Genomic DNA, 17,861 nt, shown 5'->3' on the forward strand with positions numbered 1-17,861 from the left:
CAACATTGCTCTCCGAGACGAAAGAATTTCGGCAAAATAATCTCACCACGGTTTTAGTGTTGCAAGTGATCATAACAATGGCCTGGCTCATTGGCTTGGTGCAGGGCTCGTACTTACTGGGGTTTCTGTAAGACAACATCACCCACTCACCTGGAAGGACAGGGGAAGTGGGGAAACTGTCAACACAGAAGTCATCATCCACAGCAGCAAAATCGCACCGCGGGGGCAAAGTTCCACGAGTTTATGGTAATTGCTCAACTTACTTCCTCCTATGATCTGCGTAGAATTATATGTGCCAATCATCGTCGACTGAGTTCCTGTTTTCTTGCGCTCCACCTGAACGATTCCAGCTCCGGGAACGTCCGCCACGTCGCCGCATATCTGGAAAACATAGCTGTAGTCCTCCTTTTCAGTCTTCACGTCCACCGTAAAGCTGTCCAGGGAGGCGACAGCGGGACACGTTTATTACCCTGCCACGCGCGCGGGAAGAAAAATGACAGCAGCGAACGTCAAACGTCATCACGCGATGACTTACTTCCTCTGGGTGAGAGTCTCGAGACGTTCAAGGACATTCCGCTCCGACTCTGGGAACAGTTTGCAGTTCTTGGTAATGTTGGAGGTGTGCACTCCACTTCCGAACAGGAGGAGCTGGATGGCCACGGTCCACATCAGGACACATCCTATGCCGGAACCGCAGTCTCTCTGTCAAAGGAGAGAGATAGGAACATCAACCCTTTCAATGATCAAAGGTGTTGTTGTTCTTGTGTGTTTATTATGGTACCTGTGTGTGGCAGAAAAAGGACATTTTTAAGGATTTATCAATTTAATTTCAATCAAGAGGAATACATTTTGAGAAATTGGCATATACTATAGATTTATTTGTTAAAAAAAAAAAATATATATATTTTTTCATAACAACCAGATCCACTTTGCACAGTGCATTCCACCATGACATGCATATAATATTTCCAGGTGCAAAACGGCAGAGCTAATGGTCCTCAAATTGCAAAACACGTGTACATTTATGAAACTTAAACAATAAAAATAAAAAGTTAGTTTCCATTTACTTCCATCATTTCAAAAACATACACTTGATTCCGCAAGAAAAGTTCCAACTATTTCCAACACTGGCCTTTTTCATTCTTGCAGATACTCTGCCCCTCTGCAGGACGACTAAATCTACTTTTTTGTCCTTTAAATAATCATCACGGATCTCGTGCAGCAGAACCGGGCCAACATGACGCCCACGTCGAAAATATTTACCTCCCCACGAGGCAATTAAGTTTAACCCCCCCCCCCCTCAAGAAGAACGTCATTTAGAACTTCCACTGTACTGCTGTCAACATAACGCTCACAATGGAAAACACCTCGCACTCACCTTCATGACGTCGCGTCGAGCAAAAGTCAGATGGTGATAGTTGAACAGGTGAACTAACTAGTGGTTAGTTCGGGCGATGATGTATTGAGCCTACCCACGCTAACGTCGCTTCCTGATGTTCTTCTTTCGCGACGGTGCGGTGGATTGTTTTATTTTAAAGCGGGTATGCTGAAGCATAAAACAAAGTCTTGAGGTCAGAGGCTGTGAGTTAACCTCGTCCGCGGCTTTTTCTTCAGTCTCGGATGACACTCGCACTTTTGCTCTGAAGCAGCATCTCGGATGCTAACAGGCTCGCAGTGCAGCAGCAGAGTGCGGAAGTGAAACTAAACATTTGCACACGTGATCACCGAGTTGAACGCGAGAGCAAATGAGGGTCCCATTTCCGCGTCACCTGATGAACACGTCATTAATCTCGTCGGAAAACTGGCTCGAACGCTCTTTAACTTTTTTCCTCCAGTGTTTTTAATTAAACGCAGGTTTTACCTGACAGCGTTCAGCTAATTACAGTAAAGACTGAAATTAGACTCTAATTTTTTGTATATACAAAATCAGATTTAGGCTTTAAAATGTTTTCTTTTGTTTAAATTACCGGCTAAAAGCGTTTTGTAATTAATTAATAGTAGATATTGCTGTATTCTTAAATTAATTTCCGACAACCACTTGAGAGTTTTTGATTTGGTGATTAGGGAATAAGGAGGCCAAACTAGTGTTTATGCTTGAGTAAATATAACAGGATTCTTAACTGTTTTTTTTTTTATTGCAAACAGCCAGCGTGCGCCTACTCTGAAGGCAATCTATGCATGCCCTGACATTTCACACAAGCCCATGAATGTCAGATGTACAGTGGCGCCGCAGGAATGGTATGAGGTGGTCGCACACGTGCACGATCCTGTGTAGGAGGAGAGAGGGCGGCGCTGGTCGTGCTCTCTGAGGGATTTGACTTGTTGCAAAGTGAGTGGAGAGAGAGTTCTCAGGAGTTATACATCTGCATGGAAGTAAGCAGAGAACAATAATAGTAATGAGTTTCAAGTTTCTTATTTATATATTTATTTTTTACAAGTGCACACTTTTAGATTAAAGAGTTCAACAGGCTCAATGGACGTGCTAATCGTGAAGTTGTTCATGAAATGTTAAACTCAAATAAATAGACTTTACTCACTATTACATTAAGTTCTTTGAACCTAGAACGTACCAATGGGGACGAAATGCATACGTGCACTGGGAGCTCATGAGTAAACTCTTGGGTGGTACATTTACAGAAACACCCTGGTACCAGTATATCCAGTATTCTGATTCATTTGCATTAGCATGTCTCACTGGGAACAAAACAGGAATACACCCAGATTGATGGTACCCGATTCTCAAAGCCAGCTCACAAATACTGATCGATATAATGCATCTTTGTATCTTTTTGATTACACTTATTTTCAAAAAGTGTTCCCCCACTCTTGTGTTCACTGGGCAGAAAATAACTACTTGAGTGATAAGAGCCTATCTAGTCCCCAGCACAAGGTAAATAACATGCATTTGTCAGCAAGCACAGTATCAATACTTCCCCTGAACTCAGGGACACCTAATGCAGTGCGATGAAACATGTAAAGGTGCTGATTGCTTGGGCTTATGGGGCTTGGTGAGCAAATAGTGATGACACAAGTCTCTGATTGTAGGTCAAACCACCATTGTGACACAAATCACCCGCAGATCACCCCGTCACAGCCCTCCCACATCCTCCCGAGAGATTACTTAAACTTTGGGGTGTTTTTTTAAGCAAGAGTTGTTGTTTTTTTGGGTCACTTCACATTCATTTGCTGTTTGCTGTGAGCAATACGTTCCAAAGTTGAAACAAGTGAGCCACTACATGTGCTCTGAATCTCCACTCACTGCCTCCCCTCCCCCCGCCTTGTGTAACCATAGACTTTTACCTCACCTGGCTGTGTGTGCCGTGCTGACACACCCAACCATTTCATATCAGCCAATGGCAAACCTCAAGACAGACGCACTGAGGTCGTTGCACTTCCTGCTTTCCGGGAGGCACAAACGGGTCAGGAAAGACAAGACTTTCCTCGTTTCTTTTTCCAATTTTTCTTTTGGCAGTAGGGTCCAAACAACGTCAGCAGAGAGATCAGGGAAAGCAAACGCAGAGTTTTATTACAGCTCCCCACGTTGAGCAAGAGCAACTGAAAGGACAAAACGGCAGAGAAGGAGGAGGGGAAAGATAAGTGTCAATCTGTCCAGACTTGTTTGGGAATTTGAGGAAGGAGGGGAGGTGGGGAGAGGGAGCGAGAGACAGAGAGGGAGAAGTGGCTACAGGGAGAAAAGCAAGAAAAGCTAAAGGAGTAAACACTGGCTTTTGCATAAGATTTGGAGGCAAAGGACAAAGACAGATTGACTTCTGCGAGCGTAAGGCTTTGCTAAGACAATGGGAATCCTAGGAATTCATTCTCATGTGTTGTGCAATCCCATGCATTTGAGCTGAGCTGGGTGAGACAACATCTCTCCCCACACTACATTCAGGTGAGCTGATCTCCTTTTTTTCCAAACGTTTCTTCTTTCTTACCTTATTCAAGCCAAACACGTCTTGTGATTTGCTTCTGGTCTGACACGTAAGGAACCAGCTCAGTTGTGCTCTATGTGCTACATGCCGTGCCTATGTGTCACAGGCCTCACTTTGTCAAAGGCGTCTTTTGGTACGTTGTGCTTTGCAGGTCTGTGCTGCATTCTTTGTAGAAGTGTGCGAGAACACCTCTTTTAAGCTTTGCTTCTCTCTCCCCCCCCCCCCACTCTCCGCTGTGCGTTTAGCACGCAGCCAGACTAGCTGAAGGTATCGCACAGCCATTGGCTCGAGGTGCGACTGATGCAAGTTGAAGGACATGCACGGCTACACACTTGAAGCGTTCATGATCAGTAGCAGCAAGAGTAGCTAGCAGTAGTTTAAGAAAGGTATTTAAAATGCTTTGTGGTTCACCTGGATCTGTCTATCTATCTATTGTGTGAAGTGTATATTCTGTTTCCCAGCAATTCTTTTCTTCTTAAAACAGCCTTATGCTCCGTGTTTGACTCATACACTGACTTTTTTTGGTCATTGCTCTCTTGTAGGCTCTCCAAATTATGATACTATGGGGACCAAAAGGCCCAGCTGCACCCTCTTTGACACTTCATCTAACATAAACACGGCTGACCGCAAGCTTCAGCCAGGTGGAAATGTTTCCCGGGATCCGAGTCCCAGGCCAGCTCTGACTGCCCTGTTGGAGAGAGAGCGAGATGGGGGCCGCGAGGACAACTGGCGGCGAGGGAGGGAGGCTGAAAAAATGAGGGACAAAGCGAGACCCAAGGACGTGGACCCTCGGGACAGATACTACGATAGAGAGCGAGCTCCTGTACCCCGGCCGAGAGAGGGGGACCGAGGCCGGAGGGAGAGGGAATGGAGGGAGGAGGACATCCACAGCAGGAACGGGAGGCCGTTGTCAAGTGTGGAGAAGGAGGCCGAGCGGGAGGTCGGGTGGGGGATGAGGAAAGGTGACACATTTCCTCGAATCAGAAAGAACAGCAGAGAGCGCGGCGGCAGAGGGACGCCGGCCGGCGGCGAGATGGACGACGAGAGGGGCGAGCGGAGGCAGAGGGACAGACAGAGATGGGAGGAGATGGACGCTCGAGAAAGAGAGTGGGCACGGCAGAGGGAGAGGGAAAGGGAGAGGGAGAGAGACGAGGCCCGGAGTCCGAGGCCAAAGGATGACAGACAGAACGCCGGGCGGAGATACGCAGAGGAGGAGAAGGGAAGGGAGAGATACAAGGAGAGAGACACCGGAGACGCCAGGGACAGGAAGGACAGGGACGCAACCAGGAAGAGAGACAAACCAAGGCCCGACATGGGACATCGGGAAGGCAGGGTCCCGTCCCCACGCAGGAGGAGAGACTGGGAGGAAGACGAGAGGAGGAGGAGAGAGAGACGGAGGGACACCAGGAGCGAAGGGGACAGCGACGAGAGGGAGGTCAGGAGGGACAAGGAGCGGGAGAGACAGAGGGAAGAGCAGCAGTACCAGAACAGCAGAAGTGAGGGGGACAAGAGGAAGAGTGCTCAGAGGGAGAGGGAGGAGGAGGAGGACAGGCTGAGACACAGGGAGAGGTGCAGAGCGAGGGAGGAGGACAAGAGCAAGAGGTGGGAGGAGGAGAAGAAGAGGGAGAGAGGAGAGCCGAGGCCACCACCGAGGGAGGCAGACAGGGACACGAGGGAGGACTGGAGACGGCAGCAGAGGTACAGGGACCTCCAGGAGGGGGGGAAGGTCAGAGAGGTGGAGCCTGGGCCCGATAACCCTGCCAGCAGGGGGCGCATGCGCGCCGCTAGCGAGAGGGCACCGTCACTGCCGCCGCGAGCCCAGAGCAGCGGCGAGTGGAGCACCACCGAGAGCGACAGGGATGTGGAGGAGCAGAGGGCGACGGGCGAGAGACGGCAGAGGGAGAAAAAAAGAAGTGAGAGAGCAGAGGGGGAGCGGGGGGAGCGGGGGGAGCGAGGGGAGGTGGCAGCGGGTGGCAAGCAGGAACAGAGGAGGATGTGGTTGGAGCCGCGGTGGGGCGAGAATAGCAGAGAGGACAGAGGAGAGAGAAGAACGAAGTCTGAGAGCAGAGAAGAAGCAGAGAAAGAGAGGCCGAGGGCGAGAGATGAGGGCTCCTCCGGCGAGGGGGTGAGAGCAGACCGAGAGAGGGGGGCAGACATGGACGAGGACCAGGGGGCTCGTCTGTCCAGCAGCGACGGGGGGGTGGAGGAGAGCGACGGGGAGGAAGCAGCCGGCAGTGGAGGGGGAAGCGAGACGGGCGGTTGGAGGAGAGAGGGAGACCGGCTGCTGTCGGGGGAGGAGGGCTTCGTGACCGTGTCCAGCGGCGGCGACGACGAGGAGCAATTCCAGGACTGCCGCGAGGAGTTCTGGGACGGCGGCGAGGAGGAAGCGGGCGACCGAAGCAAAGCGTCCAAGTACGTCTTCTGCGTGATTGGACAGAGCCTCCCCCGCTCGGCCACTGAGGGCGAGTCACCCTCTGGCTCAGCCAAGGGGGCGGAGGCAGAGAACCCGTATGATGAGGTCACATGGGAACCTCCGCAGGACGAGCACGGCCCTCCGGCGCCGCCGCGCAGGAACCTTAAATATCCGGCGGTCAACAGCCGCGACTCAAAGAGCAGCTGCGACGTTTCCGACGAGGGCGGCGAGCCGCGGGACGCAGAGGGAACCATGAGACGAGAGAAGGAGAACCCCTACGCCGAGATCGGCCCGATCAACAGAGACTCCCAGACTGAGAGGCTCCTCACACAGTGGAGAAACAGAGGAGACGGCGAGGGGCAGAGCGACCTCCCCGCTAACCCCTACGGCGACTGTTTCCCCGGCTTGGACTTTGAGCAACTTCAGCCCATCCTGGACGGAATCGACTCCGGAACCATGAGCCCCGAGGAGGTGGAGGCCATCCGCATCCGCCTGAGCGGAGCCTGGAGCATCTCCCAGGAGCCCAAGAGACACTCGCAGGCGCCTCACCTCAAGTGGGCCAAGAACGTGGTCCGGGAGATCCTGGGACACTCGGAGGACCAGCAGGCGCCGGCCGAGACTCAGGAGGAGGTGGCGGAGGAGGGTGAAGAGGAGGCACCAGGAGGCTCCAGAGCACAGCAAGAGGAAATCCACAGAGAGGCCGGAGAGCCACCTGTGGATGAGCTGAGGGTGGACGAGGGGATGGAGGTGGAGCTGGAGGAGCTGGACGTGGAGGAGGTGGTGGAGTTGGCGGAGGAGGAGGAGGAGGAGGAGGGATCAAGAGGTACGGGACAGAAACCAGCTCACATGCATGCTGAGCAGCTAGCGGCTATGCATGGCGACGCACGCACGCACACACCGTCACACCAGAGGGGCGAGGGGCGAGGTGGGGGCGCTAGCCAGGGACCCGACGGAGAAAACGGGGCGACAGGCGAGAGGGAGGAGAAGGAGGAGAAGGAGGAGGACATGTTTTTAGCCGTTAGCAACACGCTGTACAAGCCCAGCAGCTGCCCCATCCTCAGCTGCGACGGCGGGTCCCAGCTGCTGGCCCCGCCCGCAGAGGGTGGAGGTCAGAGCACGGGCGAGAGCGAAGAAGACAGGCAGGGAGTGGAGTCTGGGGAGGGGGCTACAGCAGAGGATGAGGAGGAGGAGGATGAGGAGGAGGAGAAGCAGGAGGAGGAAGGACAGGAGGCTGAGAGCTGTAGAGGCAGGAAGCAGGCCGCGGGGAAAGACAGCCTGAAAAGCACCTGCAGTTTCCGAGACCTGGGTCCCAAGGCCCGGCTTCGGAGGCGGGGCATCCGTAAGACCACCGAGAGGAGGAAGAAGAGGGGCAGCGAGCGTGTAGACGTGACAGAGGAAGAGGAAGGTGTTGGAAGAGATCGCAGGACCAGAGTTTTCTCCACCACAGGTAAAGAGCGAAGCTGGAGGGGAGACGCTGGCTGTCTACTAACTGGAACTTTCCACCAATCAGTGCTCGCAATGGCCTCTGGCGGCGGCTTCCAGGGAACCTCTGATTTCACCTCACACACCCCACCCTAATTACACACACACACTCACTAGCACCAGCTGTGTGATTCAAAACTTTTTCAAAATTTGTCTTTCACTTTCTTCTTTCAGTAAGTGTGCTGCTTCAGTCAGTCAGTCAGTCAGTCAGTCAGTCAGTCAGTCAGTCAGTCACACAGTTAGACAGTGAGACAGTCTACACCCCCACACTCACACAATCCAGTCCAAACAGGACATCTCCTTATCGGCGTTGCGATCTTCTTGACAACACCTAATCACTAATCTTGAAAGTGCGTCATAGTGTTGTGGTTCCAGGCAGTGGGCGGTGGTTGACGGCGGAGGTGGAGGTGGAGAAATTGAAACCGAGAGGCTCGACGAGCTTTTAAAGTTTCGGCTCGGCGGTGCCGTGAGGACACAACGGGAAAAGCGCCGGTCTGTGAAGTTACTAACGCAGTCATCCGCTGGGGATATCGAGCTCATTTTTTGTTTGTCGTTTCAACCAAATCGTTTCTCCCGCCGCCGGCTCTCAATCGTTTGACATCAGCTTCCTCGGGCCTCTGCTGCACTTTGCATAGCGATGCTATTTTATAGTGCGAGGTCAAAGAGATTCTTTTACATTCCAGATGATGAGGACGACCGAAGCAAGAGCTGGGGAGAGGTGGAGCTCAGGTGAGTGGAGAAAATGATGCTCAGTAACAGTAGTGATGAAAAGAAGCAGAAGATGAACGTCCACAGTGCAGTAGTAATATGATTGAGATCTTTTGTAAATTTATGGATAGAAAAACTGTCCTCAGTTGTAGTCTATCTGCATTTTATTCCATTTTGTTGGGTTTTTTTTTGCAGTCTGCTCCATTCTCATTAAAACGTTCTCTCCTCTTGTGACTCGGCAGGAATGTTCTGGACACGATGGACAGACGGAAAAGAAACTCCAAGTTTTTCAGTGAGTCTCAGTGTTGTCTCCTGCACATCATCTCAACTTTTGAGTTCTCAGTCTCTCCATTTCCGTATGAATGCCCGGCGGTGGGCGAAATCTTTAGATAATCTGTAGACGCCTACACAGGCGACCAGGTGAAGCGTTTCCAGATAACCGCAGCCGTCTCTCAGCTGCAGTGACGAAACAAAAAAATAGCAGAGCAAAGGAGGCTGAGCGCTTCCTTCTGACGAATGTGTGCGTGTGCGTGTGTGTGTGACTCACAACGACGTTAGTACGCCCCCCCGCCCCCTGCTAATTGTTTATCTTTATCTGCGCAAGTTGGCGCAGACGCGGCAGGAAATTCAGAGGGACGAGAGTGAAAGGCTGTACATTCTGCGATTGGCTCACACTGTAGCACTGCAAACAGTTTACAGTGACAGTGGTGCTTGCCGTGATTCAGGCTGATGTTACAAGAAGTGGGAGTGCGTGCGTCCGTGTGTGTGTGTGTCAGGCTGCAGACAGGTTTCTGCAAGCATTCTGGTCTCCTCACTGGAGGGGAAAACAGCTGCTGCCTCCACGTTGGCGTTCCAACAAGTACGTGCGACAGGAATGTCGAACGCAAACAAGCTCTCTGGGCAACAAAAAAACCCTGAAAAAAACCCCCCAAAAAACCTGCCCCCCTCCCCCATTCTCCACTCTCTGTCTTGTTTACGAGGCTTCCTGCACTTTTTTAACCTCCCTCTCCTCACCCCCTCCCCCCTTTCCCCCCTCCCCTGCCAGATGCTGCCCAGCTCTACCAGCAGTACAGCGAGGCTGCCCAGAACTTCGAGATCCTGCGCCAGGCCCGCTCCGACGCGGTCTCCCTCGCCGGCGAGACGGCCCCCTCCCCGGCCCCGTCGCCCCCTCCCGCCCGCAGGCCCCTTCCCCCGGTGCCCGCCTCCTTCCACCACCACCAGCAGCCCCCCCAATCCCTGTCCTACACGGGCTCGGTCACCAGCGTGCAGAGCCTGCCCCTACCGGCGCCCCCCAGGAGCGGGGGACGCCCGTCCTCGCCGCGCCTCTCCATGTCCCTCGGACAGTCGTCCTCGCTGTGGCGGGAGCTGCCGGGCGTCCGGAACAGCAGCGAGCTGGAGGAGCTCAGCGAGGACGAGAGACGGCTGCAGGAGGTACATGGCACACGCTGGGAGACAGAGGGCGCGAATCCAGTGGATCCAGTGCGCTCAGCTTCCCTGGAATTGTATTTATAGAGGAGAGGAATGTAGGTCAAACGGAGCCATAATTGCTTGCAGTAATCCGAGCAATAGATTTGTCTTTACTTTGGAAAGTGGCTTGGCACAGCTTTAGCACTGGGGGCGCAGATGAATCCCAGTTGGTGACGGTTTCCTCTGGTCCACGGCTCCACTGGCCTCCTAAACGTTTTGATGCTCCTATCTGATCTGAGGCAACTTTATTTATAAAACACAAAGTGCTCCACCAAAGTGCTGTACAGGAGTATGAATAGAGAGATGAATTAAAGTGCAATGCAGCAACAAAAAAAAAAAAAACAGCCACAGACAATCTTGCTTAGATTGGACATTTTACTCAAGAGTGTTCCACTTTAACACTGTGGCGTGTTAGTGTGAGGGCTAAAGTAAAATCAAAACCCAAGAATGGCGCTGACCCTTAGAGTCGTATTGTCTGTTAGAAGTGGAGCAACACATCTGGCTGCAGCAGCAGGTTCCTGACCACTTCCTCTAAGAGATTTATTTACCTTGCTTTACTGCTCGTCTTTAGGCCACTTCTCAGAAATGCTCCGACAGACGTGAATCACCTCCTTACAGTCATCATGTCGCCTGTCAAAGTACAAAAATCACAGGGGGGGAGTTTTCGGGGTTGCCTCATCTTAGAATATCCCGCCCATTCGCATGCCAGTTATCAAGAACAGATTGTGTGACGCCAGAGGAAGCGATTGCGTAAATGTGTCGCCTATTTTCATTCGTAGGACGTTTCTTGGATGAATGATTTGGTTGATGATACTACTACAACTACTTCTACTACATACATAAATCATTTTATTACCTCTGAAGTTCTGCAGTGTTTACAACCAGCAAACCTTTACTTCGTCAAAACGTATATTCAATAATTCAGTTCTCTTCTCTAAACTTTAATCCCTGATGTTTTATTTTAAATTGTTCTGTTTTTGTTCTGGACGAATACATTTATATATATATATTTTATTTTTATGCGTCTAGGTGAGATTCGAGGTGGTTACGTCAGAGGCCTCCTACTGCCGAAGTTTGGACATCGTGGTCGAACACTTTGTCAAATCCAAACAGCTGGGGGCGCTGTTGACCACCCAGGACAGGAACTGGCTGTTTTCCCGGCTGGCGGACGTCCGAGCGATCAGCCACAGGTTGTGAAAGTTCAGCATCACTCACCTGAGAGAATATGTGTCTGACTGACATCATTTCTGATAATAAGCCACCAGGAATGAAATATTAAACTGAGACTCTTGTCTCCTAGATGTGCTTAGCGATGGGAAGAAACTTAAAAATTATAACAGACTTGTGTTTGTTGTTTTTCAGTTTTCTATCGAAACTGGAGGAGCGGGTGGAGTCAAACATCATGTCCTTCACTGTGTGTGATATCATTGCTCGCCACTGTCAGCGCTTCAGAATGGTTTATGTGCCCTACCTCACCAACCAGTCCTATCAGGATGCAACCTACCAGAGACTCATGTAAGCACAAGAGCCCAAGTTCCCAATGACTTTATATAAAATACATCTGATTGAAACAAATCAAAATGTTCAGCCAGAAAATGTTTTTTCTTTACAGTCTTGATTTTAATGTTTCTTTCTCTCTCTCTCTCTCTCTCTCTCTCTCTTTTTTTTTTGCCACGTTTTAATTGTAGATTTTAATGGTAACGGTTACTTGGACAGCTTTGATTTGTTTTTATTAAGAAAGGGTTGAAAAGCACGCTATAATTAATTGCATTACGGCATTCGGAATGAAATCCCCATTTTCTTGTTTTAGGAATGAGAATCCGGGGTTTAAGCGGATTGTGGAGAAGTTGGAGAGGAGTCCCGTCTGCCAGAGGTTGCCTTTCCGCTCCTTTTTAGTGCTGCCCTTCCAAAGAATCACAAGAATTAAGCTGCTGGTTCAGGTGTGCGCACGTGTGTGTTTGTGTCTACGTGCGTGCGTGCGTGCGTTTTTGTTTAATACACTCAAGTTTTCTTTTTTTCTCTCCAGAACATTGTGAAGAGAACTACTCCTGGTACCCCAGAGGCAACTTACGCCATCAAGTCTTTGAAACTCGTGGAAAAGGTACAGGACGCTCCTCTATTCCATCTTTTTCTTTTCAAAACACAAACTGGGGAGACGGCTGTTTAAAATCCTACTGATTGATGAGTTTTGGGGCACGATCTCAATTTACGGAACTCTCCCTGCACTTTTCTCTCCTTCCATCTTAGCTAATTCAAGAGGGCAACGACAGCATCACTCAGATGAAAAGCATCGAGTCTCTGGTGTCTCTCAGTGCAAAGGTCGACTTCGAGTGCAGGGTGAGGAAACTAAAACACCCATGATGCAATACAGTATCTTTCATGTAATTGAATGTGCAACAGGTAAACCATGGCTGTTGTCAAAGGTCTCTATTCTATTCCTTGCAGACCCTCCCTCTGATCAGCCAGTCCCGCCGGCTGGTGCGCGAAGGCCTCGTCACCGAGCTGATTGATTTCTCCTTAAAGGACACTGAGAGGAATATTTATTTGCACTTATTCAACGACTACCTGCTGATGTCACTACAAAAAGAGTGAGTCGAAATGTGATGTCAGACGTAGGGTTGTGGGTCACAATGTGATTTTAAATAAATAAATAAATGAATAAATAAAGATTCCGGTAATTTTCCCAAGATGCTCCTGAAACTTTCCGCGGCAAGGAAAGATGGGAATCTTGGAAACATTCCATTTAGTGTACAGTAATAATTGCAAGCGTATGACCGGGACTGCAGATTCATTTTCACTGAAAGCTTCCACTGATCTGTAATTTTACATCCCTCGTAAAAAAAAAAGAAGGAATTGCATCATCGTGTCATTGTGTTGTTTATAAATCAGTGTTTTACTTTTCCTTTCTTTTCCTCTGTTTTGTCCTCCAGGGGAGGAAGGTTCACAGTCATTGACCACTCCCCAGTCTCGGACCTGCGGGTGGAGAACTGCCGTGTCAAGCTCCACTCCCTGCAGAAGAACCTGTTCAGGCTGCACATGGCTCACAAAGCCCTGCTTCTCCGGACTGACACTCAGTAAGAGAGAGAGAGATAGTGAGAGAGAAGTTAGGTGGGAGATTTCCATGTTGCATTACACGACTACAACCATGATTGTTTTCCCTCCCTTCCTGTAGGAGTGATAAGCTGCGCTGGATATCCTCTCTTTCTCGACCACATCCTGAAATTGACTTTTCTGCAGCTCAGGGTAAAGATTTACTCATTTCATTTTCAATAAACTGCCTTAAATCATTTATTCATAATACAGTCTTCTCATCCAGAGTTTATAATTTTATTAAATAATAAAGTGACAATACTTTTTTTTTGGAAAGTTAAGATAATTTGCATTCTAATAGAATAACTAAGCAACCGTTTTGGTGTTGAAACACTTATCTTCCCCATACACAGATTTTCCACAAATGCAGTGCGTGCGATCTTGTGTTGCCCAGCAGCCTGATGAACTATCACTGGAAAAAGCCGACATCATTCTAGTTCACCAACAAAGCAGTGACCGTAAGACTAACCTATTTCCTTCTCTGTCATTTCCTTCCAGGAAATGCTGTTCGTTATTGAGCTAAGCGTTGATGAGGGCACGACAAGGATAACTGATGTTGGTTTCTTTGCTTTCAACAGACTGGGTGGAGGGAACGAGGCTCTCTGACCGGCATCGCGGTTGGGTTCCGGAGTCCCACTTGGAGACTATAAGCAACTCCAAGGTTCGAAACCGCAACCTGTCAGACGCCCAAAAACTGACGACGGCCACGGCTGCTGTTTGACCAGGATGTAGTATTGGACCCAGAAAGGGTCCCACTGTGGACTGTATGGGATACAACACAATCTGCTTCAGGCAGCCCGACAGCACTCTGGACATAAAGTGCAACGGACATAAGTGTGACGGAGTAGTTCGCAGGCATGCAGCAGTAACTGAAATGCAGTAATGGTGCATTTGCAAATGCAGCGTTGGTCGCATTTTGTGGAACCACATGTTGCAGCGGTGCACAATGTGCAGGACCAGCAAGGGCCCCGCCCGTTGAGCATTAATACATATATGTGACTCTTCCTTCCAATCAATCACATTACTAAGGGTGTATTAGCAACTTCAGAAAAAGTGTTTTAAGAAAAAGTAATCAAAGAGAGAGAGGGAGAGGGAGAAATCTGTGTCAAAAGAAATGTTTTTTTGCAAAGTGTAGAAAACTGTGCAGACAGAAAAGACTTTAACTCTAAAGAAATTGACTTTGTCACTATGGCAATAGCCACAGAGCAAATTGCAAAGAAATTGTGCAGTTTTAAAATTTACAGGGTGTACACAAGAAAATACATTTCAATGGATAAAGTTGGTGCAATAAAACATGTTGAGTTGTAACGAGCCTGTGTCTCGGTCTGTCTGTTTTGCTCCCTGGTGGACTTAAACGTCACATTGTGACGTTGAATGTGCTCCACGGTACCATTCCTGCACGTTCACAGGAAGCTAAAGCTAATTGTCCGTTTCGGGTTTCAGACGGTGTTGAGTTCGTTGTCGTCAACAACAACAACAACAACAACACAGGAGAGGGTTGGGCGGGGAATGGTGCGTGTGTGTAGGAGGGGGGCGTTTACTTCATGGAAAAAAAAAAAAAAAAAAAAAATGCGCTCACGCACCCCACGTCGCTTGCTTGGGCGTAAACCACGCAGTGTGAAAACCCTACGCTGGCGTGGCAAACTCACCGTAGACATTCTATTGGTTCAATGCACCGTCACTCAAAAACAGGGGGCGTAGTAACAAGTAACGTGTTTCGCAAGTGACCGCCGTTTTTGGCCATCTTCCGCCGTCACTCAACTTCCCTGTTTCTGATTGGCCACAGACATGACGCGTGGGCGTTGCAGCATTTGTTGTTTTCGTCCCGCAGCAGTCAGTCGACATCTTGGAAGCTCCGCCGCGTTGTTGTTTCGTTTTCCAGCCGTCAGTTGGTTTATTTGCACCTTTTCTTCACCGGGATTTCCTCAGAGGGAGCCAGTGTTGATAACCCCGCTCGATTGTGTTGTCTCAACAGTGTCTTAGTTTTTTGTTAAAGGTACGTAAAGCGTCAGCGCCTCGACCCGTGCTGATCACTGTTGTTAGCTGGTGGCAGGGTCAGCTGATTTCGGTTGCAGTTGACAAAAACATGTTACGTCCTTTTTTTCATGGTTTATTTTCCCCCTCAATTTTTTTTATTTCGTTGCTGGTGATTCGAGTTTGTTCTTTTTGTTGCAAAATCGTCCTCGCCGCCATGTAAATAAGCTGATCTTGACCCTGTGCTGAGACGTGACGTGGCGACATGTCACGGTCTCGTGATCGCAGCAGTCGGTCCATGCAAGTGATGTCACAGTTGTAGAAAAAGTGAATCCAAGTAGCCAGTCGTGTCACATTATAGCTCGATGTCCAAGCATTTGTAGTTCTGTAAATTCCTTTCGCTGATTTTGTGATAAACTGCAATGTTTGTTTTTGGAGAAATAGTTCATTAAAAAATACATTTTGAGTATATTGTCACATTCTTTGAAAAACATTATCACAGCACAGTTGAAAGTTTTCCATTTACGCTAACATTACAATAGGGAAAGAACGACAACAACAACAACTGTAAGGCCACAGTGCAAACCACTGCACAACTGTGTCGCCCCCTCTCTTTGGTATTTTTTAGTTTTCTCCAGTACATGTGTGCAACTGATCTTGTGCTCACACAGGGGCCTGCTGTTGGTGCCGTCACTCACTGTCACTCGGCAGAATGTCGACTTGTTAAATGACGCCTTTATGACGGCCTTGGTGTTTTCTCATGTCTCCTTACGTAACTCTCAGATGGAGAGCCAGTACCAGCGCTCGGTGCCACTCGAGGTGAGGAGAGCCGAGGGGGAGAGAGTCCGTGCCAAGCATCCCGACAAGATTCCGGTCAGTTCAGTGTGACGGGAGGAAGACACACGCGTGAAGGAATGCATGGTGGATGATTAACGTTTGGACACATTTCTCTTTATACACACAGTCATGAGTCTCTATGTGTATTTTTAATCCTAGATCATTGTGGAGAGGGCAGCGAGGTCACGAGCTCCTGACGTGGACAAGAAGAAGTACCTGGTGCCCTCAGATTTAACAGGTGAGGCCTTCCATTTGAATTCTCAAGAAAATGTCATATTTAAAAGAAAAGGTGTTCCTAAAATTGACCTGCTGTGTTATTTAAAAAATAAAATAAAATAAAAATAAAAGGCACATGTGAACACAATCAAACCACCAAAAAAACAGGGAATACTATCACATTTCTGTTGTTTCTTCTACTCACCGCTGGGTGGCGCTAAATCCAAACTTTACAACCTGCCATCTGGTCATAGTTACCAGACGAGTTTCTGCTGTTTGCTGTCTGACCGCTTGTCTCTCTCTCTCTCTCTCTGTTTCTCTTCCTCTTCTCAGTGGGCCAGTTGTGCTTCCTCATTCGCCAGCGTGTGTCTCTGAGGCCGGAGGAAGCGCTCTTCTTCTTCGTCAACAACTCTCTCCCTCCATCCAGCTCCCCTCTCTCCGCTGTGTACGAGGTAAGCGGCCAACCTTTCCTGAAAGAAGAAGAAAAGCCAAAAAAAATTAACGCACGTACGCAGACCGGCACGGCCGATGTCTGCTAAAAAAAACAACCCAAAACCTTCCAGACATATTTGGAAAGCCGCCGTTTCCTGAAGATTTCTGCGGTTCCCTCTGATGTTCGCACGCACGCAGACGGCAGTTGTTTCCCAACTTCGCAGAAAGTTTCGATTACTTGAATATGAGGAGATCTACTAATGTGGCCTTTGAGTAATACATGCATTTTCAACAGCCCATCGCTGTGGTGGTGCTTTTTTTTTTTTTTTTTTTTTAAAAAAAAAAGGAAACCACAAATAAAAATACACACATATAAAAAATGAGCTCAGAGAGGTTTTCTGTTAAGTTTTAAGACGTTTATAGACGTGGTTGACACATGTCTCTGACTCTCGATCATGTTCGAACCCCTCCGGTGTGGTTGATCTGGCTCTGAGTGTGTGTTGGCACACTGTATTTATGCTACTCTTTTACTGTCCTGCTGTGTTCCAGGAGCACCATGAAGAAGACCTGTTCCTCTACATGACGTATAGCAACGAGAGTGTGTACGGTGCCTAAGAGAGGACGAAACAAACGGGAGAGAGAGAGAGACTCAGCAAAGACAAAATGAAAAAAGATTTTTTGGGCAAAACAATGTTCAGACTGTTTGTGATGCTTCACGCACCTATTATCATCTTGTTTATACGTTTGGGCGTGTAGCCACAGTGGAATGGGGAAGAAAAGCTTTGCACAAAGCAGAGGACGGGTTGCCAGGTTTGCTTTTGCCAGGATTCTTGGATGAGCGCAGGTTATTTGAACACATGCAGGTTTTGTTGATCTATTTACTTGATAAGGAAAGCATTAGGAAGAGGCCCCCGAAGACGGAAGACGTGGCCGGAAGCACTTGGTGAAACAGTGATGAGTCTCTCGTCATCTTTCTCAGTCCCATGTATTTAATGCACATAGTGTTGTTTCTTTTGTAAATTAATATCATGAACTTTTTGTGGAAAATAAAGATGAAAATGATTTAAAAAAAAATATGTTTTTTTTCAGCTTGTCTGTCATTGTCTGCCACATTATTTGTTTTTAAGTTTTGAATGATAAAAAAAACAAAAAAAGTCATGATCTCGTGGTTTTGGGGATGGTCAAAGACTCATTAGGGAGGTGCTGTCTGAAAGTTGATGACTTGGCTGTCATTACACAGCAATGGCCTGCTGCACGGGAGCTGCAGTCTCTCCTTTGCTACTTTGTAAAAGGTTACGTAAGACAGGCGA

The 17,861-nt window shown here is 48.7% G+C and overlaps 3 protein-coding genes and 1 long non-coding RNA gene across 7 annotated transcripts in view; 2 read left to right on the plus strand and 2 right to left on the minus strand.

Moving 5' to 3' along the window:
- m6pr (mannose-6-phosphate receptor (cation dependent)) overlaps positions 1 to 1,724 on the minus strand; it is a 3,285-nt gene extending 1,561 nt beyond the window's left edge. Inside the window, exons 1-5 of one of the 2 annotated variants that reach the window (XM_076041222.1) lie at positions 1,634 to 1,724; positions 1,379 to 1,546; positions 536 to 702; positions 264 to 433; positions 47 to 150 (exon numbers count right to left, since the gene is read on the minus strand). In XM_076041222.1, the coding sequence (XP_075897337.1) occupies positions 47 to 150; positions 264 to 433; positions 536 to 702; positions 1,379 to 1,384 (447 nt within the window). In that variant the 5' untranslated portion in view covers positions 1,385 to 1,546; positions 1,634 to 1,724. Of the gene's footprint in view, positions 1 to 46; positions 151 to 263; positions 434 to 535; positions 703 to 1,378 lie in introns of both variants that reach the window. The other variant, XM_076041223.1, reaches the window with a different exon arrangement.
- A 1,664-nt stretch (positions 1,725 to 3,388) lies between these two features.
- Positions 3,389 to 14,404, plus strand: arhgef5 (Rho guanine nucleotide exchange factor (GEF) 5). 3 transcript variants are annotated; one of them, XM_076041220.1, is made up of 16 exons: positions 3,389 to 3,892; positions 4,178 to 4,318; positions 4,475 to 7,168; positions 8,511 to 8,555; positions 8,774 to 8,827; positions 9,581 to 9,966; positions 11,032 to 11,192; positions 11,365 to 11,517; positions 11,813 to 11,942; positions 12,029 to 12,103; positions 12,250 to 12,339; positions 12,448 to 12,590; positions 12,933 to 13,076; positions 13,175 to 13,245; positions 13,446 to 13,550; positions 13,671 to 14,404. In XM_076041220.1, exons 3-16 carry the CDS (start codon positions 4,495 to 4,497, stop codon positions 13,811 to 13,813), a joined length of 4,374 nt encoding a protein of 1,457 aa, XP_075897335.1. In that variant the 5' UTR covers positions 3,389 to 3,892; positions 4,178 to 4,318; positions 4,475 to 4,494; the 3' UTR covers positions 13,814 to 14,404. The 3 variants fall into 3 exon arrangements, with proteins under 3 accessions (XP_075897335.1, XP_075897334.1, XP_075897336.1); XM_076041219.1 differs by lacking the exon at positions 4,178 to 4,318; XM_076041221.1 differs by lacking the exon at positions 4,178 to 4,318 and having other exon boundaries at positions 3,390 to 3,892; positions 8,511 to 8,556; positions 8,778 to 8,827.
- A 494-nt stretch (positions 14,405 to 14,898) lies between these two features.
- Positions 14,899 to 17,625, plus strand: LOC142898277 (gamma-aminobutyric acid receptor-associated protein-like 1). The gene is made up of 5 exons (XM_076041137.1): positions 14,899 to 15,088; positions 15,850 to 15,939; positions 16,063 to 16,141; positions 16,453 to 16,571; positions 17,101 to 17,625. Exons 2-5 carry the CDS (start codon positions 15,850 to 15,852, stop codon positions 17,164 to 17,166), a joined length of 354 nt encoding a protein of 117 aa, XP_075897252.1. The 5' UTR covers positions 14,899 to 15,088; the 3' UTR covers positions 17,167 to 17,625.
- On the minus strand, positions 16,034 to 17,164 carry LOC142898280 (uncharacterized). The gene is made up of 2 exons (XR_012928557.1): positions 17,083 to 17,164; positions 16,034 to 16,589 (listed from the first exon to the last, which is right to left on the minus strand). It is a non-coding gene; the product is annotated as an uncharacterized LOC142898280 (long non-coding RNA).
- Positions 17,626 to 17,861: the final 236 nt, after the last annotated feature.

This window comes from Nelusetta ayraudi, unplaced genomic scaffold (genome assembly GCF_046127955.1).
Source record: "Nelusetta ayraudi isolate G7.1 ecotype Tasmania unplaced genomic scaffold, CSIRO-AGI_Nayr_v1 ptg000063l, whole genome shotgun sequence".
Taxonomy (NCBI): Eukaryota; Metazoa; Chordata; class Actinopteri; order Tetraodontiformes; family Monacanthidae; genus Nelusetta; species Nelusetta ayraudi.

Bases quoted from the DNA above. Each gene is read 5' to 3' on its own strand.
- arhgef5 (XM_076041220.1), top strand. From the start codon at position 4,495: ATGGGGACCAAAAGGCCCAGCTGCACCCTCTTTGACACTTCATCTAAC. The intron at 11,518-11,812 runs GTAAGCACAAGA...TTCTTGTTTTAG, and splicing joins GCAACCTACCAGAGACTCAT to GAATGAGAATCCGGGGTTTA. The intron at 12,340-12,447 runs GTGAGGAAACTA...TATTCCTTGCAG, and splicing joins AGGTCGACTTCGAGTGCAGG to ACCCTCCCTCTGATCAGCCA.
- LOC142898277 (XM_076041137.1), top strand. From the start codon at position 15,850: ATGGAGAGCCAGTACCAGCGCTCGGTGCCACTCGAGGTGAGGAGAGCC. The intron at 16,142-16,452 runs GTGAGGCCTTCC...TCCTCTTCTCAG, and splicing joins GGTGCCCTCAGATTTAACAG to TGGGCCAGTTGTGCTTCCTC. The intron at 16,572-17,100 runs GTAAGCGGCCAA...GCTGTGTTCCAG, and splicing joins CTCTCTCCGCTGTGTACGAG to GAGCACCATGAAGAAGACCT.